The sequence below is a fragment of the Pollachius pollachius genome (genome assembly GCF_949987615.1).
Source record: "Pollachius pollachius genome assembly, chromosome: 14".
NCBI lineage: Eukaryota > Metazoa > Chordata > Actinopteri > Gadiformes > Gadidae > Pollachius > Pollachius pollachius.
This window is the reverse complement of record NC_136947.1, coordinates 16,054,040-16,071,539: the sequence shown is the minus strand read 5'-3', so window position 1 is coordinate 16,071,539 and position 17,500 is coordinate 16,054,040. Positions and strand designations below refer to the sequence as shown.

At 48.8% G+C, this 17,500-nt stretch overlaps 1 protein-coding gene across 1 annotated transcript in view; it reads right to left on the bottom strand.

The window, feature by feature from the left end:
* The window catches only part of LOC307085762 (glypican-5-like), a gene marked incomplete at its 3' end in the record, with an annotated part of 115,214 nt that overhangs the window by 72,216 nt on the left and 25,498 nt on the right, over positions 1–17,500 (bottom strand). The window contains exons 3-4 of the mRNA XM_079750623.1: positions 15,642–16,465; positions 156–307 (exon numbers count right to left, since the gene is read on the bottom strand). Coding sequence (XP_079606749.1) covers positions 156–307; positions 15,642–16,465 — 976 coding nt within the window. The remainder of the gene's footprint in view (positions 1–155; positions 308–15,641; positions 16,466–17,500) is intronic.

Sequence of the window (17,500 nt, the reverse complement as noted above, 5' to 3'; positions counted from 1 at the left end):
TCAACACAAAGCAACACTTGTTATTTATATTCATATCAAAAGGAACTTTTTTTTTACGACACGGCACTATGAATAAGAGCAAATACTATACATACCACAATGTCACCAGACGGTGAATGGGCTTGTATTTATATGGCACTTTTCTAGCCTCTTACCTCCTCAGGTGGGCAAGTTTCCCCAAAGCCTCCTGTGAAGACGGCGGGGTTGGAGAGAGAGGGGGTGATGTCATGCGAGAGGTCGTGACCTCTGACCAATTGGGCGGCATGGTGCTTGGCTCCCCGGTCGGCTTGCCACACACCTTGTCCACCTGCAAAAGGGCACATGCAAAACAAACACACACACACACACACACACACACACACACACACAACAACAACAACTGTTGAGCACGGAAAACACATAACAACATGTGAGGTTTTTAGGGGGGAGAGAAGGGTCAACTATAAACCTCTAACGCATACCTGCATTCTTGACTCTCGCACACACACACACACACACACACAGACACACACACACACACAGCTTATTGTTAACAAGAAAAACAGAATATCCAAATCTATCCTTAGTTTACAATCTAAGGGTAAACGTTTTTCAGATATTTTAATCTAACATTTTATGTGTCTCATTGAATGTGTAACATTTATTATATATTATATGTGTGCTAGTGGGATATTAGAGGGCAATAGATTCCAAATAAATGAAGTGCAAAGAGGTGAGAGAAGAGAGGGACAGAAAGAGGGAGAGAGCGAGACAGAGAGAAAGAGAGACATAGAAAGAGCACGATGATAGGAGGCAGGGGAACAGCGAGGAGAGAAGGCGTTTGGAGGAATGCATGTGGTCGGTATGTTGAGTGACTTCCTGGCAAACTGTCTGACGGCATTTCTCAACATCACAGAGGCCAGCACACCCACAAAGAACAAGTGAGAGTGAAAGGGGGAGCAAGACAGATAGAGACAGAGTGGGGTGAGATGGAGACCCCAGGGAACAGAGATAAGGGAGAGCGGCCAGCAGTAAAGGGAGAAATAGAGGGAGGGAGAGAGCAGGATAGAGGAAGGACGGTGAGAGAGAGTGACAGAGCCAGAGAGAGAGAGAGAGAGAGAGTTGGCAACAATGTGGTGTGTCTTCTCCTGGCGGCTATTCAAGACAGCAGGGAAGATAGAAAATATGAGGAGGAGTAGGAGGAATAGGAGGAGGAGGAGGAGGAGGAGGAGGAGTCGAAACACAACAGGGGAAACGGGGGGGTGGGGGATCCGTTTGCCTCGGATCCAAACGCAAAATCAATGTCATCTCATTGGCTTAAAAGCCTCGGGGGCAGGTTTATTAAGTGGTGCTCAATTAATGGCAGATGGCGACTGACAGGCCGTCTAATGGCTGGAGTGCGCGCACACGCACCGGACTCTGAGCAGCCGGGGTGATCAACGGCGCCGCTTTCGCTTCCTGCTCTGGGCGGGTGCACTGCGGCATTCATCCCGCCCTGCCCCGCCGTCGGGTACGGCCGTTCCCTCCCACTTACTGACCTGAGTGGAGACGCTCGGTCAACAGTGTATGGATCTGCAGGGCTGCAGGGCAACTAACAGTGAAAGCCGCTGCTGTTTGAGGACAGGGGGGGATATTGTGGGACCAGGTGGGTTGCACCGCAGTAAACAAGCTAGCACGGCGGCTCCATAAGGTCCACCTGTTGAGTAAAGACTCGTAGAAAGGGACCGCTAATGGTAAAAAGAAGGAGGCCGTGGGTGTTAACATCAAAGGCTTCGAGGGGCCCCCGTGTCACTGACGAGGGCCCTGCCGGTGGACGTGTTTAAGAGCCGGCTTGTAAAAGCTCTAAAACAATGGAATGCACCAACATAAACACGTGAGCCATCTCCGCACGGAAAGAAAGAGTCACGCAAAAACAGAACGCGCGCGGGCTGTGTTTTCCAGAGTGCATCTTGTGCGTGCCTGCGTGTGGTGTGTGTTTATTTTCCCCGTTGCATATGTGTCCACATGCTGAAAAGATGTGAAGTAAACCTGGAAGAAGCACATGCCCCCCCCCCCCCCCCCCCCCCACTAAAAATAGGCCCTCCCTCTAGAGGGCTGGGCAGGATCCCTCATCACATGTGTCCTATAAACAGAGTTTAAATGAAGGTCCCCACCCCCCTGCAAAGCACAGACTGCCATTCCGGAGCAAAGCCACTGCTGGACCCACCACCACCAGCACTAGGACCTCAGAGCTCCTTTGCCCCCCTGACAGGAGTGCTCGCCTGGCTTCTGTTCCGAGACGTCTCGAACACGGGACTACCTCTGAGCTCTTAGCGCCACGCCGTAGCTCCCGGACCGGGCATCCATCATCTCTATCACGCTGCTCACATTACTGCATGACTTCATACTCGCCCTCGCCCTGAGCAACCCACACACACACACACACACACACACACACACACAGGTCCTGCCACCCCCCATTTCCAGGCCCTGTATGCCCCCCTCTCCCCTGGTCCCTCCAGGGGAAGCTTCTGGGCACGGGGACTGCTTGTTTTATTGCATTAACCTTCGCTCCCGTTGGACCCATAAAGCACACGCTCGCATGTGGCGGGAACGGTGTGCTCAGCCACATCCACATGGGCTTCAAGACGCACACACACACATACACACAAACACATGAACGTACGGGGTGATGCCACTCACATATGGCAAAGTGTGGTTTAAGAGAGGGAGCGGGAGCAACTGTTGCTCCCATACGGACTTGGAATTGTGTATATGTGTGTGTGTGTGTGTGTGTGTGTGTGTGTGTGTGTGTGTGTGTGTGTATAATTGTTTTGCAATGAATTTACAAACTCAGAGATAGCGAGGATGTATTAGAGGACAACATTAAGCATACATGGTCTGCTCTACTGAACTGAGAGCTAAAAGAAACGTATATGTGTATGCGTCTGTGTGTGTCTTCATGTGTGTAAGATGCAGCAGAGCACCATTTTCAGTAATAACCAGAGCTATTAGAGAATATTTCAAAAGCATTTCCAAGACTGCCGCAATCCTCAAACAAACATGTGCTTTGAGGTGCAGACACACACACACACACACACCTGCACCTGGTTTTAAACCATGAAGGGAAGGTGTATTTGCGGTGCATTTGAGGTGCAATTTGACCCTTAACAAATAATGAAAGAAAAGCTGACACCAACTTAATGAAAACATTCTTGCATCAATGATGAGAAAGTCATTTCACTACACGACCCGTGTGAATATCACAAGCAATAATGCGCTATGCCCGTCTTTGCAAACAAATTAGCCTGGAGTTAAACACGGGAAGATGCCATTTCTCTCTGCTACAGTGACCTTCTGCTGCTTCGCAGGACCAAAGAAAATATATACACAATATAAACCAGGCGTCCCAAATGACTGTCCTGGGGGCAATATCTTGCCTCAGAGGCAATTTAATACGGCCTGCTGAGTGTTTATAATATGTTATTAAATGGGGCCCCGTAAAGCATTGGGATGCCCTTTGGTTTCCAGCTCCGCCGAGCCACCAGGGTGAAAGACTGAAGTGTCTGCGAGGTGTGAACACCATCTGTCACATGTTGCCAGACAGACAGATAGATATAGAAATTCAAACAAATACGTCATTATACATCTATTTATTAAATAATGGGGAACACGGAAACTTTTTTATTATCATGATAATCATGGGGGAGTTGAATACATCTAATCTACAGAAATAAAACACTTATGATTTCAAAATCATTCAAGCATATGGAATATGTCAAAGTTAGTGGTTTCACTGTTTCAAACATCCTATTTGGCCATACTGATAAAAAATTAACAGAATTTAATGGGCTTATACAGCGCTTTTCAAGGTACCCATAGTGTTCTACATAGTGAGTGCGGGTGTACATGTGTGCTTTTGTGCGCGTGTGGGGGGAGGGGTAATGACAGCTCATCCACTACCAGTCCGTAGCAGCACCCGTCTTGGAGCTGCAGGGCTACCTTAACCCCACACATAAGCTCTCACAATGGAGAGGTGAGGAGTGATTCAACCATCCAATCAGAGCCCGGGGATGAATAAGGGGTCATGTTGGTAGCCAGGGTATCTTCTTACAGATAATAAGGCTATCAGAACTACATTTCATAATGATACAATATCAAAGTTGGTAAACGATGATTTAGAATGGCCGACAATCCATAACAGTTATGGACAAAGGCTTCGTCGGTATTTGTATGTGCGCCGTTCTAAAAATCTAAATATTTAGCTGTCCATATACAAATGTGTCATTGGTAATTACCCATGATGCCGTTAATTTGCTCATTCCCATAACAAAAGCTCTTTACTGACCACCTGACCCCCCCCCTCCCATATAAACACTCTGGTCTCCAGGAGGGCGCCAAGAGTACTGTTTGTGCTATCGCCTCCTTTCCAAAACAGACAGCCAGTCTTACAGAGCGCATTTCAAATGGACTTTGCTCTGCTGAGGCCAGAGGAGAATGGAGAACCCCCCCCTCCCACGTTTCAAAGCAACGGGCCCCAACACAACTGGAGGCCTGAGGGCCTCACTAAACACCCAACTATGTAAACCGAACACAAAGTTGTTATGGGAAAAATAAACACAGCCCTGCCTGTTAGGGGAATGAAGACGGGATCTCATATTGGGGGATCCGATGGCTAAATAATGCTGTTGGCCAATCAGATGACAGCTTGAGTAATGACACAGGCTTCAACGCGGCTATAAATCAATAATCTCTTGACCCAACGGTGGCAGCAGAATGGAAACGTACTCAGCCTCATGCTCTCTCCCTCTCGCTCCCCTCTTTCTTTGTCCCTCTCTCTCTCTCTCTTCCACACTTTGGTCTCTTATCTTTGGCTATTCATCTCTTTTTTGTCAATCTTTCACTCGTGCTAACAAGTATTCCGTCCGTCTTTCCCTCGACCTATCTCCCTCTCTATGTGTGTTTCATTGTGTGTGTGTGTGTAACCGAGTGAGTGAGTTAGTGAGTGAGTGAGTACTTGCATGTGTGTGCGGCCACCTGTTTGTCCTTGTTATACCATTACTATTTTAGCTATTTCATGTGTTGCATTCCTTCTGTGATTGCCTGAGCACTAAGAGAGCCAAAGAGAGGGAGAGAGAGAGAGAGAGAGAGAGATGACAGAGAGAGAGAGGGACAGAGAGAGAGAGAGAGAGCGAGAGAGATGACAGAGAGAGAGAGGGACAGAGAGAGAGAGCAACGGCAAGAAAGGGGGCGAGAGAGAGAGAGACTTTAGGGTGAAAGGGAACTTAAAGTGTGTTCTACCAGTGCATTGAGATGGGCTAACCAAGCCAATCATGCCAGGGAACAGTCAACAATTGGGCTCATAAAGCAGTTATTTATATATTGTATATGTATGCATGTGTCCAGTCTATGTGTGTGTGCGTGTGCGTGTGGGTGCTTGTGTGTGTGTTTGTGTGTCTTATATGTAAGTGCACATATCATGTGCACGGCGGTCTAGAGAGTGTGCAAGGGTGAGAGAGTGGGGGAACTAGAGCCGCCAGCAGGGCCCAGACCGGTCCATTCCGCCCCGGGGGGAATATTAGCTTACAGATAGCGACGGTGGTCTCTCTTCCCTAGTTTATTTATCAAGGGATTATCCCGAGAAGCCTGGGGAATGTTCTCATCCTTTGCTCTCAGACACCTCTCTCAGCCGGAGCATGCAGTGCACTGTGGGTAAAAAAAAAGGAAGAAGAGGGCTGGTGGAGGCTTTGTGAGGAAGGAACACACTTTTTTGTCCCCTAAACGCAATGGCCAGACATGGGTACATGCCTGCCCCCTCCCCCCCCACACACACACACACACAAATGCACACATGGAACGCCAAATACACACAGCTTGCCTATTCAACGCCTCGCTGCCGCCTGCGACGGCTAAGCCTAGGAGAAGGGGGTGCTACTGTGTTCTGCTTTGCTCAAGTGAACGGCTCCCCTGGCATTACAAAGCCGTGAAAGTCAGAGGCCCACACACTGCTGATTCCAACAAATGTACATACATAGCTTTCTTAACCTTGAGGTACCCTATCTAGCAACACCACCGCCAGCACCCAACCCCCACTTGTCTCAGCAGGGGGAGGACTGATGAGGAGATCTTAGGCTGTGTCGGGCTCGGGTTCACCACTCCTCGTTCGTCTGGGGGTCTCACCGCGATGATGGAAGACGCGGCCGTTTCGCCGCGGGTGATCGTTAGCTTTAAAGCAACTAGCGGTAAGTAATGTCGGGCCCATGCTATAGTGCTTTTATGGGGCATTAAGCACAATTGACACCCGGAACGCTTGTCAAAGAAGCTGTGTTATGGTGCCGTTGCAAATGTGCTATCGGATTTTCAGCCGGGCGAGAAATAATAATTGGAAAGAACAGAGTGTGCGTTTTTGTCTGTGCGCACGTGCGTGTGCGTCCGTGGGTGTGGATGCTTATGTGGCTTTGTGTGTGTGTGTGTTTGTGTGTGTGTGTGTGTCCTTGCGTGCTTCAGCATGCTTTAGTGCATTTTATGACTTGACGTTGGTGAGAATCACAACATTACACATTTCTCCCTGTCTTCGCTCAAACCTCAGGGTCGTTCTCGAGGGTCTCCTCCTCGCCATCCATCACCCCGCCGCAGCCAGTCTTCGTGTCACCGCCGACTTTAAAGAGATCTCTCTCTGACCGCAATTCACCCTCTCACCCCATCAATTATCTGTTTCCGCCAATAAACAGTCATGGCTCTCAGCGGCAATTACAAAGAATGCTGTTTAACTGGCGTGTGGAGCATTTAAAAAAAAAAGAAAGAAAAGCCATCCATTCAATCGATTCCAGTGTTTTTTACGATTAGGGTAATTTGTCAGTGAGCGTAAAATCAAACCAGTACTGTGTGTTTGTGTTGGTTTCCATCAACACATCAACAATTGGACTCAAATGACCCCGATGGTTTGCGTTGGTTTGTTATGGTGAGTGTGATTGCTGTGCTTCCGTACCAGTGTTTGTTATCCTTGGCCTAACGGGGTGGAGTGAGACCCACCGCTGATCTCCTGGTGACCTCCGGGTAACCTCCTGGTGACCTCCCTCTGACCTGATCCTCCTCCTCATCCAGGAAGTCCTGAAGGGACGGCGCAGCGATGACTACCTGGGCCCCTTTCACCTTTTCTTTCATCCCATTTGTCTCTTTCCCCATATATTTACTTACGATTTACGAGATCTTTTTTTGCGTGAATGTCATTTCGTTTGGAATTATGTCCAGGATTCAGATGTATTACATTGTTTTTCACTGCATGATCTCATAAAGCACAGCAGAGACATGACATCGGTGCGCCAAGAAAGGTGGATCATAAATATGAAAAGGAAGGAACATATGTACGTGACTTAAAATGAGGTTAGCAGCCTGTGGCAAGATACTGCAAACAATGTACTTTCTTAACACATTCAGTTCAACCCAGATACTCTAAAACTGTATTCACTCATCAAAATACAACTTGCTATATGAACCACAGAAAGTAATTCACACATTAGTGCTTTGTCATGCAAAATTCCTCCCAGTACAGCAAGTAATACTGTGGGATCTGTCTGTCCTCTGGGTGATGTGATACAAGTATAGGGGAAGCTTGCTGTCATATGTCTTAATTCTAATTTCTGTTGACTTTCTATCCACATTCCTTCCCTTCAGGTCAGGCCGTCTTCAATCTTCTGCTCAAATCTCTATCACTTTGTCTCTATGTGCCTCCCCCTGATTCACGGTTACCTAACCGTCTCCTCCTTTTCTCCCCCTTCTGTCTCGCATTCTCTCTTTTTCTCCATTATTTTTCTGTCCTTTTCTGTCATTCAGCCTCTCTCTCTCACTCTCTCTCTCTCTCTCTCTCTCCATCCAAATGATGTCAGTGCTAATTAAAGAGAGGGTCTCTCATATATCAGCGAGTGAGCCCCTGACGCTCTAGGAAGAGGGAACATTCAGTCTCTCCCTCTGCCTCTCGTTTACAACCATTAAATCATTTGCAGATGATCGCTAAATGAGTGGCTTTTGGCCCTTTCCCTGGAGAAGCAACACTGGAGCTGTTGACGATAATTGCCCTTGAATCGCCTCTTTGTAAACACATCGAGTGTGATTGCTAGGTAATTATGCGGCTAACCATATTGGTGAACGAAATAGGAATTGTTGCATTGGGAAAGAAGAAGAAAAAGTTAAACCGGCTGCATCTCAGTATGCATATAAGACTTAAAAAAAATATAGATACTAAATAGTCATAAAGATAAATTACCCTTACTGTAAGCTTAATGACCCGTACTGTAAAGTACTGCACAGAACGACACCGGCATTAATTTCTAAATATGCCTACATGTATCTCTGTATGCTCTGGCCAGCACCAAAATAAGCCCAGGGGGCTTTGTGTTTGAATACTTATTGGACAGGCACCAGGTAAGCCAACGGGCACATAAGACACAGACAGGGATGGTAACGGCTCTATTTATAGTAGGGGACAGGAAGTGAGAGAGGGAGGGTGTAAAGAGGCCATATGGGGGATGGCAGGCTAGGTTGGGGGGGTGAGGACAGCCAAAACATTGCGTGTCAACGGAAAGAACATTTTAAGGGTTCACAAGGAGGTCCAAACAGGGCACAAGTGACACACGCGTTTAGACTAGTGCAATCTGCTCCACAATTCAATGAACTTTTAGACTTTGTGAGAACTCTGTGTAAATACAGGGCCCAACTGTGCTAGTTGTATCTACAATTAGAGAACAAATACAGGTTGATCTGAATATGGATCAGAATAAGTAGACTTGTGTATTTTGTCGCATGTAGTTAAAACCAGTTTTACTGTCAGGATCAGCCGTGGCTTTTAAGAGATCAGTGACGCATTTCGATTCAAGTTCCTGAGAAGACGACTCCCTACAAACGTGCCGGTCGCCTTCCCTTCCTGATCCCTTCACTCGAGGAAGCATGTCCAAAAGGAAAGACAGGGGATCACAGTCGGCCCCTCACCATGCATCTCCACCTGCTCCCTCAGACCACTTCAGCCTCAGCAGGTGGCCTCATGGGACGCATGGCGGAGTGGAACACTGCTCTCCTACCTGAATGACCACGGAGCACAGCTCTTGAGTCGTAGCCACTCAGTGTGTGGACAGATGGAAATAGGGGTGTGGCCGATGCATCTTAGTCATCAGAAAACACCAGAGAGGAGAGAAGGGAACAGCCCCTCCAACAAGTTGATCATATCCTTCTTGCAGGCGCTTACCCCTCAGGACATCCATCCTGCCGTGCTAAACACTTCATGGGGTTAACAGGCCAGCCCTCAGGGTAGGGGGGTAAGAGCAAAGGGTGCACCAGAATATCGAATCTTCCTCCTTTGCCGCCTGAATGCATATGGGAGAACCACCCAATTGTCCATCGCGTAGAACCGACTTCAACTCCAAGAAATGTTTTCTTTTCGTGGGTGATGTGAAGGAATAATAATCCTGCCCTCCGGGTTCAGATTTGAATTTAATGGCACGGCAATCCATCATCAGATGAGGATGAGGATGGTGATGCTGCTGATGGCTCACTTGTACCGGCGTATATTTCCATTTGGAGGACGGGGGAGGACAGGGGGGGGGGGGGGGGGGGGGGGGATGGGACAGGACGGGACGGAACGTGGCAGTTGAGGCGGTGTTGAGAGCTGATGTGTGTCGTTTTAGGGCTAGACGAAGAGGGGAGGAGGAAGGGAGGGTGTGTAGGTTGGCGGAGGGGGCTGGTTCTGAACAGAGGAGAGCGACCGTCATTAGCTAATGGACGCTCGCTGCTTGCTGAGTAAGTCCGTTAGCAGCCAGAGCCTCCGAGGAGTTCCCGTGCCAAAGACACGCCGCCAATTGGAGCGACGAGTTAAGACTGTAGATCAGCACCCCCCCTCCCTCCAACTGCAAACCACAAGAAGGTAATCTCAGAAATTAGATTGAGGAGGATGGGAAGGGAGGGAGGAAGAGGATGATGATGATGAGGAGGAGGAGGAAGAGATGGAGAGGGTCTGGGAATAGGGGCCCCATACATCAGTGTGTGTCCAGATAAACCAATCTTGGTTATGGAGGATGACCCCCCACCCACTTCCTCTGTCACATTAACTGGGGGTGGTCGATGAGGACGGCCGATGCATCTCAACGAGGATGAGCTCTCTCTTTCTATACCCCCTACCCCCCCCCCCCCTTCATCTCCCTCTCTTTCTCTCACAAACAACTCTTGAGTGAAATACGCAAACATCGCAAAAGAGAGAGTGGGCCCACGCCGGGGATCGGAGATGACATGGAGAATACATTGAGATGACACGGAGATGACAGGCAGGGTTTGTTTTCACACCAGCGAGATTCCTTTATCCGCTCCACGGCGGGCTCAGAAGACAGCCAGGCGGTGGGAAGAGCTCTGCGGACGAACAGCCATGGTGAGCGGGAAGCCAACCTGTCAGTCATCCCCCTGGCCGACCTCCTCCTTGTTTCCGAGGTCTGAACGCCCGGCTTGCTATTAGGGTTGCTGTAGAGACCCTTGGATGGGAAAGCCGCGTAAAATACCCAAGCTGGGAGGAGGTGGTAGACCTGCGTGCTATAGCCTTCATTCTAGGCCTGAGGCTATAGCGGCTATAGGAAGCAGGTCAATATAGCAGGTCTCCATAGCGGGGGGTTTTGGGACAGAAGTGGACCAAGAATCAACACGCATGAATCACAGTTAACGTTTAACATGCAATCGAATTTCAGTCGTTATCTGAGCTCCATGCCGCCATGTGAAAATCTGGGTTTTTATAACATTGACGACAGCATGGAGAGCCTTCATCCTGTGTAGTTAACTGTAAGCCCCGCCTCTCCCCGTCCCTCCTTCAAAATTATATGAGGCATGTCATTATTACAGCCAAGTCATTAAACAACGCAGTCGTTGTATACACCAGAGATAGAGAGAGTGAGAGAGAGAGAGAGAGAGAGAGAGAGAGAGACAAAGAGAAAGAAGAAAGAAAGAAAGAACTGCATATATGGTAGCATTGATCAGAGAGAACGGAGAGAGAACGGAGAGAGAACTGAGAGACAGAGAGAACTGAGAGAGAGAACTTAGAGAGAGAGAGTGAACAGAGAGAGAGAGAACAGAGAGAGAGAGAGAACTGAGAGAGAGAACTTAGAGAGAGAGAGTGAACAGAGCGAGAGAGAACTGAGATAGAGAGAGAACTGAGAGAGAGAACTTAGAGAGAGAGAGTGAACAGAGAGAGAGAGAACTGAGAGATAGAGAGAGCGAGAGAGGGACCAGAGAGCAAGAGCGAGAGCGAGATTCAGGAGTCAGCCCTCACTCCAAACACCTGAGTTGGTAGCCACAGTGAGCACGGCCCTTGACACTGGAGCTGTTCCTATATTTCCCCCTTAATTGTGTCTGCTCAACATAATCCGGCCCGCTCCTCCCTGAGCAGCCCTAACCAGGGCCACTTCCCCTAAGTCCACCTTCACGCTCCATCTCAATTTGGGCAGGAATGTGTTGAAGCGGTGTTTATCCTGCTGCCGCCTCGCACAACCATCAATGGACCCCTTTCAACCTCCTCACACTCACACACACACACACACACGTGCCCAGTAGTATTGTCCCAGGGTGGGCCCGCTTATATACACCCCTTACCAGTCTCCTAAAAACCTGATACTTGTAAACGGTGAGGTGGTGTGTGTGTGTGTATATTTATATTATTATTAAATATGTGCTTTTCTGAGATTGTGTGTAGGCAAGTCTAGGGGTTTGTGTGTATGTGTTTTTTTGTAATTGTCTAAGTGTGTGTGTGTGTGTGTGTGTGTGTGTGTGTGTGTGTGTGTTTGTGTGTGTGTGTGTGTGTGCGAGCGGAGGGTAGGTAAAAGTGCATGTGCGCGTGTTTGTGTCTGATAAAGATGGAGTATCTGTGTGCGAATGAGTGTCTGTGCGTGTGTGAACGTATGTGTGTGTGTGTGTGTGTGTGTGTGTGTGTGTGTGTGGTAGCCTAGCAGCAGTGCGTACAGTATAGAGACTGCTCAGTATAGAGCAGCCTCTGTAGGCTCTGTGGCCCGCTGAGTAAGGGAGAAAGAGAGTCGGACCACGGAGTGGTTTGGGATAACATCCCAGTTCGAAGCCGCAAAGTCTCAATAATTCCTTTAATAACAACTCTACAAAATACAGACTCTGCACAACTACCAGCTTCATCTCACTCCTTACCAACAACATTATCAGCCCGCAAACCCGACAGTGGTTTTCTTGTTCTACTGTCTCCACATCATCGCGTGTATGGGGCTGTGTGTCTACAATATGGGGGGCCTTGTTGGGGAAGAGAGATTGACAAGGGTTGGACATGGTTGTCTGACTCTTTGATTGGTCCTGATGCGTCATTGTCCCACTAAGACATGCTAAGGCTGTATATAAAAAATATAATAATAAGGCTTCTGGAATTGCTTTCACTGCTATGGGCCCTGTCCCTGTATAAACAATTAATGGCATGAGTGTGTGTGTGTGTGTGTGTGTGTGTGTGTGTGTGTGTGTGTGTGTTATGTCTGTGCGTGTGCATGTGCGTGTGCAAGTGCGTGTGCATTGTGCGTTTGCAAGTGTGTGTGCAATTTCACGTGCGCTCGTGCACACATTGCAAAATACGAGCCCACAGAGAATGGGAGCCACCAGTGTCTGACTGAGGGGCCTCCTCCTCTTCCAGAGACAATTTATTCTCTGGACCCTTTTTCTCTTCTTCCACCAGGCTGGGTCCACTTTCTATGGCCTGGCTGGATCCCATTCAACTCTGTCCCACTTGTCCTTGCACTGGGCTCCCAACTCAAGCCTGGCCCGCCACCCCGTGAATACCAAGCAGTCACCCACACACGTAACAGCGACTGACACGCGGATACACATGCACACACACACACAAACACACACGCACACGCATATGCACACACACTCACACACACACACACACACACACACACACACACACACACACACACACAATGACACAATAGGAATCAGACAGCCTGGCCTCTGATTCTTCATAGTTGTATTGATTCAATCAACAAGCCTGGCAACCCTCCCTGTGGGTGAATGAGTGAATGTGCATGAGTAAATATGCATGTGTGTTTGCATGTGTGTGTGTGTGTGTCTAAGTATGTAGCTGTGATGTCGCTCCAGAAGATCTTCTGGTATGTGGTCCTGGGTATCCCGGCCAGAACTCTATCTTCCCTGACCCTGACCAATAGTCTCCCCTTGCATTGGTCCAAAACAAATCAACAACGCTGATCCCTTTCAAGATTAGCAAAATATTTCCTCCGTTCACTTCAACCATGGACATGAATTACATCTGGGCATACTAAAAGTGTGGTTGCTGTTTCGGATTTTCGCAACATTCAGATTTTATGGCCAAGTTGTAAATCCAGCCGTATTTTCGAATACTCTTGTCGTCCAGTTCTGGTGAGGGTTCCTGAGAAAAGGCAGGGAGAGGAACGCTCGACAAACACCGGTTCTGTTCCTGATTTTCGAGGCCACTTAATTCTCTAAGTGGATAAAGACGCTCGGCACTTGAGCTGGGCGGCGATGGAGGAGGGGAGGGGCGGGGCCATACGGGAAACTGAGGACAGACTCGGAGAAGATGGAACGCAGATGCGAGTGAAGAAACAGGCACGACAAAGGGAAAAGAGATGGAGAAAGGAGAAAGGAAATAGACAGACAATGGGAGACACAGAGACATAGACAGAGAGATGCATTTAGAGAGAGTGAGTAGAGGGGATGATCTGGGATAAGCAAGAAAGAAAAAGGCAGTGAGTAAAGAAGAAGCAATTAGAAGAAGCATTTGGCTTCACGGATGATCATAGATCTCAGGCAAGTGGCCGTTAAGGACTGTAGAAGCCATGAGTGCTCCTTATCGACTCCGCCAAAGGGGAGGAAGATACAGAGAGGGGGGGCTTTCGTCTCTTTCAATACATACGGTATATTCATATTTTATGCATATGGCTCTGTCGAGAGCACCCGCTGCCGATCGCTGATACGGCACCCACAATGGTTTACACCCACTTAGATACGCTAGAGCGCCATTCCTGTTTCATTCCCGAGAACAAGAACGGGAGACTTATTTCATGTACCGCTTAACTCATGGGCTGTGCTGAGATCAGCAGTAATCCTGAGGATATTTTTACCGGAGTAATAAATCAAATGCAAACACATATTTTGAAAAAAATCTTGGATGGAAGAAACAGTGCATTTGTAGAGTTTCTGACATGCCGTTATGGGCTTGGATGAATGCTAGGGCCTAGTCATGATGTCTGCAGCGACGAGAATAATAAGCCAACTTTGTTTGTGTGCTTTACTCTCTTTGTTTGCTGTTCATCTAGAGGCCAAATCCCAAGCTCTACAATAAGACTGTGTGTTAAACAGACAAGGAAGACTCCATTGCTCTGCCATTGTGAACCTTTAACTCATTACCCCCCATATAAGTTACACTGATCAGTGGTTATTCAGTATGAAATCCAATATTACACACTTTCCATGTAAAAAGTTCTGCTCAAAAGTAGGGATGGGCACGGTTATTCGAATATTCGATTATTTGAAATGACATGGGTATTCGACTTTAGCTGTAGTGGATTTTTTAAAGATTTTGCCTAAATTTAATCAAATATATCCATTAGCTATATTAATTACATATTGTTCATTAAACGTGTATACTAATGCCATTTAATACTTGGAATACGCGCCCGCCTATCCCCGAGCACGTAGATATGATCGTTTTTTTTAACAAGAATGAGTGAAGCAGGAGGTGGGCTTATGTGTTATGTTAACTGGAAATGTTTTAGACATACTGCATTTCCGTCTTAAACATAATATATTTTTGATGATGTTGTTATATGCGCATAAAGTTCTGTTGATATCCAAGCCCACCAGTACTTTACTTTAATCTAATTTCAGTTTGTGCCTTAAGTATGCAATACTCTTCATTCATATTCTTGTCAATAATTATGGTTTAGTTTCAACTCGTTTCGATTCAGCATACTGATTTTGAGTGTTTTTTTCCTTCTAAAATGCTCAATAAATTGAACAAATTGGATTTGATTTCCTTATTTATTTGACTAATAGATGGAAAACGAATATATTTGTTTAGTGAAGGCCAGATCACGGAAGAACTTCAGGCTACATTATGAGTGCGCTACACTTTTTTATTTATTTTTTCGTAGTTCGGTTAACCGGTTACTCAAATTCTTTTTTATCGAACATTCGAATATTGATATTCCTTCAAATGCCCATCCCTACTCAAAAGGTAAATCAATATCATCCTAGTATGTCAAATGTTGGCCTGGCCATAAAGCTATCTGCTATAGTTATCTGCTATCTGTTATCTATTCTGACCGGTATGTGCAATCTGTTGACCCTCTGATGGGCGGCTTATCCTGCCTTTCTTTTTAAGCACGACTTTCAGGGCAGCTCTGAGGCTCATCCCGCTAGCGTGCTAACCCTGTAGGTAATATGCTTTTCTGCAGCACAGGTCGGACTCCCCTCCCTGAGGTCAAATATACCGCTCTTTTCCTTTTCTCCTTCAGTCCATTTTCCTGTCAATCCTCTCCTTACAAGGCCCAAAGCCCATAAAAAAATTATTATCAAAAAAACTAGAATGTCTAAATGTGAATGTGAATCGTCCGTGTGCATGTAAGCACGTACATGCGTGTGTGTGTGTGTGGGGGGGGGCCACTCACCGTGGCGGTGATGACCGGCCCGTGCAGCTGCGCGTACAGCAGAGCCTCGTTGACGTGGTCGCGCACCCCCAGCAGCGCCAGCTCCAGGCTGTGGTGGCCGGCCACCGCGTGGGTGAGCTGCTGCAGCAGCGCCGAGTAGCGGCGCCACGGCGCTTCCAGCTCCGCCGGGCCCACCAGGCAGCCCCGCAGCACGTTGAGGCAGTAGCCCGGGCAGGGCTTGATGAGCGTCAGGCCCCGGCAGTGGGAGCAGTACTTCATCCGCACCAGCCCCCGCACGCACTCCTTGGTGAGCAGCAGGTGGTCCGTGGCGTTAATGGGCTCCAGCCCCGCCGCCAGCGCCAGGCCCAGGTGCCGGCCCGCGCCCAGGGACTCCGCCAGCTCCTTGGCCATGGCGGCCGGGTGCGGCCCGAACGGGTTGATGTCCTGCCGGGTCATGCGCAGGCAGTCGGACAGCTCGCCGCCGCCGCTGCCGCCGCCGCCGCCGCCGCCGCCGCCACCGCCGCCGCCACCGCCGCCACCGCCACCGCCACCGCCGCCGCCCTGCTCCGCCTCTGTCGTCATGGTCGCCGATGACGACGTCGGCGAGCCGGTGTCAGGCGCCATGCCCGGGTTGACCAGCTGCGTGTAGACGAGCGGGAAGAGGCCATTGAAGAAGCGGTGCACTGCGGTCTCCACGGAGACGTTGGCGCCACGCAGGTGGTCCGACAGCGTGGAGAAGAGCCGGTTGACGTGCGGCAGGGCGTCGTCAGCCAGCGGGGGGTAGGTGGCCACCAGCAGGGAGCTCAGGTGACCCTGGGAGAAGGAGAGCAGGTACTGGAACGCATCTGCAGGGAGAGAGAGAGAGAGAGAGAGAGAGAGAGAGAGAGAGAGCGAGAGAGAGAGAGAGAGCGAGAGAGAAAGACAGAGAGAGAGAGCGAGAGAGATAGACAGAGACAGAGACAGAGAGAGAGAGAGAGAGAGAGTGAGAGAGAGACGGTCTGTTGTAACTGTTGAATTGATTCAAATAAGGACAAACCACATGAAACTCTATTGCCGACATTGATTATCTCTGTGGATACAGTTACACAATAAACAATGCACACATGGGTCAGCCAGTAGGTGGTAACTGATAAATGCCTCTTATGTTCCCTATCCATCCTTCCTATCAAGACTGTCCTGGCGTTGGAGCACCAGTGTGTCAGAGGGAGATCTAACGCCTCGTGCCCACTGCACCGTCAGTCAAAGGACGTCGGAAGGCGTGGCTGACGGATGGGGAGCTTTCCAGGGTCGTCAGAGCCCAAGTAGTGTCACAGTGCTTACATTTGCATACGCGATCTGATTGGATGAAGGATCCGTCGCTGCCGAAAAAGTTGAACACTTTTAAACTTTTTGACGGCGCCGAAGGCTCCAACGGAGCGCACGGATCCACAATGCATTGCGCGTCCGTCCCCATTCAAAGCCAATGGGGATCAGTCAACGGACGGATGCAATGGGCACGAGGCGTAACAGTGGATGAAGTCGTTGTCAATATGGCTGGGCTCCTCAAGAACCTCAGGAGATGGACAGAGTATGTGACGAGTCAATGAGAGACAGAAGTACCCCCTGAAACACTACCACCTCTATGGACACGGACTTAAAGACCCAGTCAAGCAGCGCATCATTTAACAAAAGAGTGCGACAGGGGCCTTGTTCCGCCTGGTTTCCATGTCTCATTCCCTCCAGCAGGCTCCATCCTGCTGTATCGCCTCTCTTTGTTGATCCCTCTATCTGCCTCACTGTCAATCAACCCCCCCCCCCCCCCCCCCCCCCCACACCTCCACCCTGCTGTCTGACCCTCCATTGAGAAATACTAAATTGCTTCTCTTCACTTTCCCATTTCT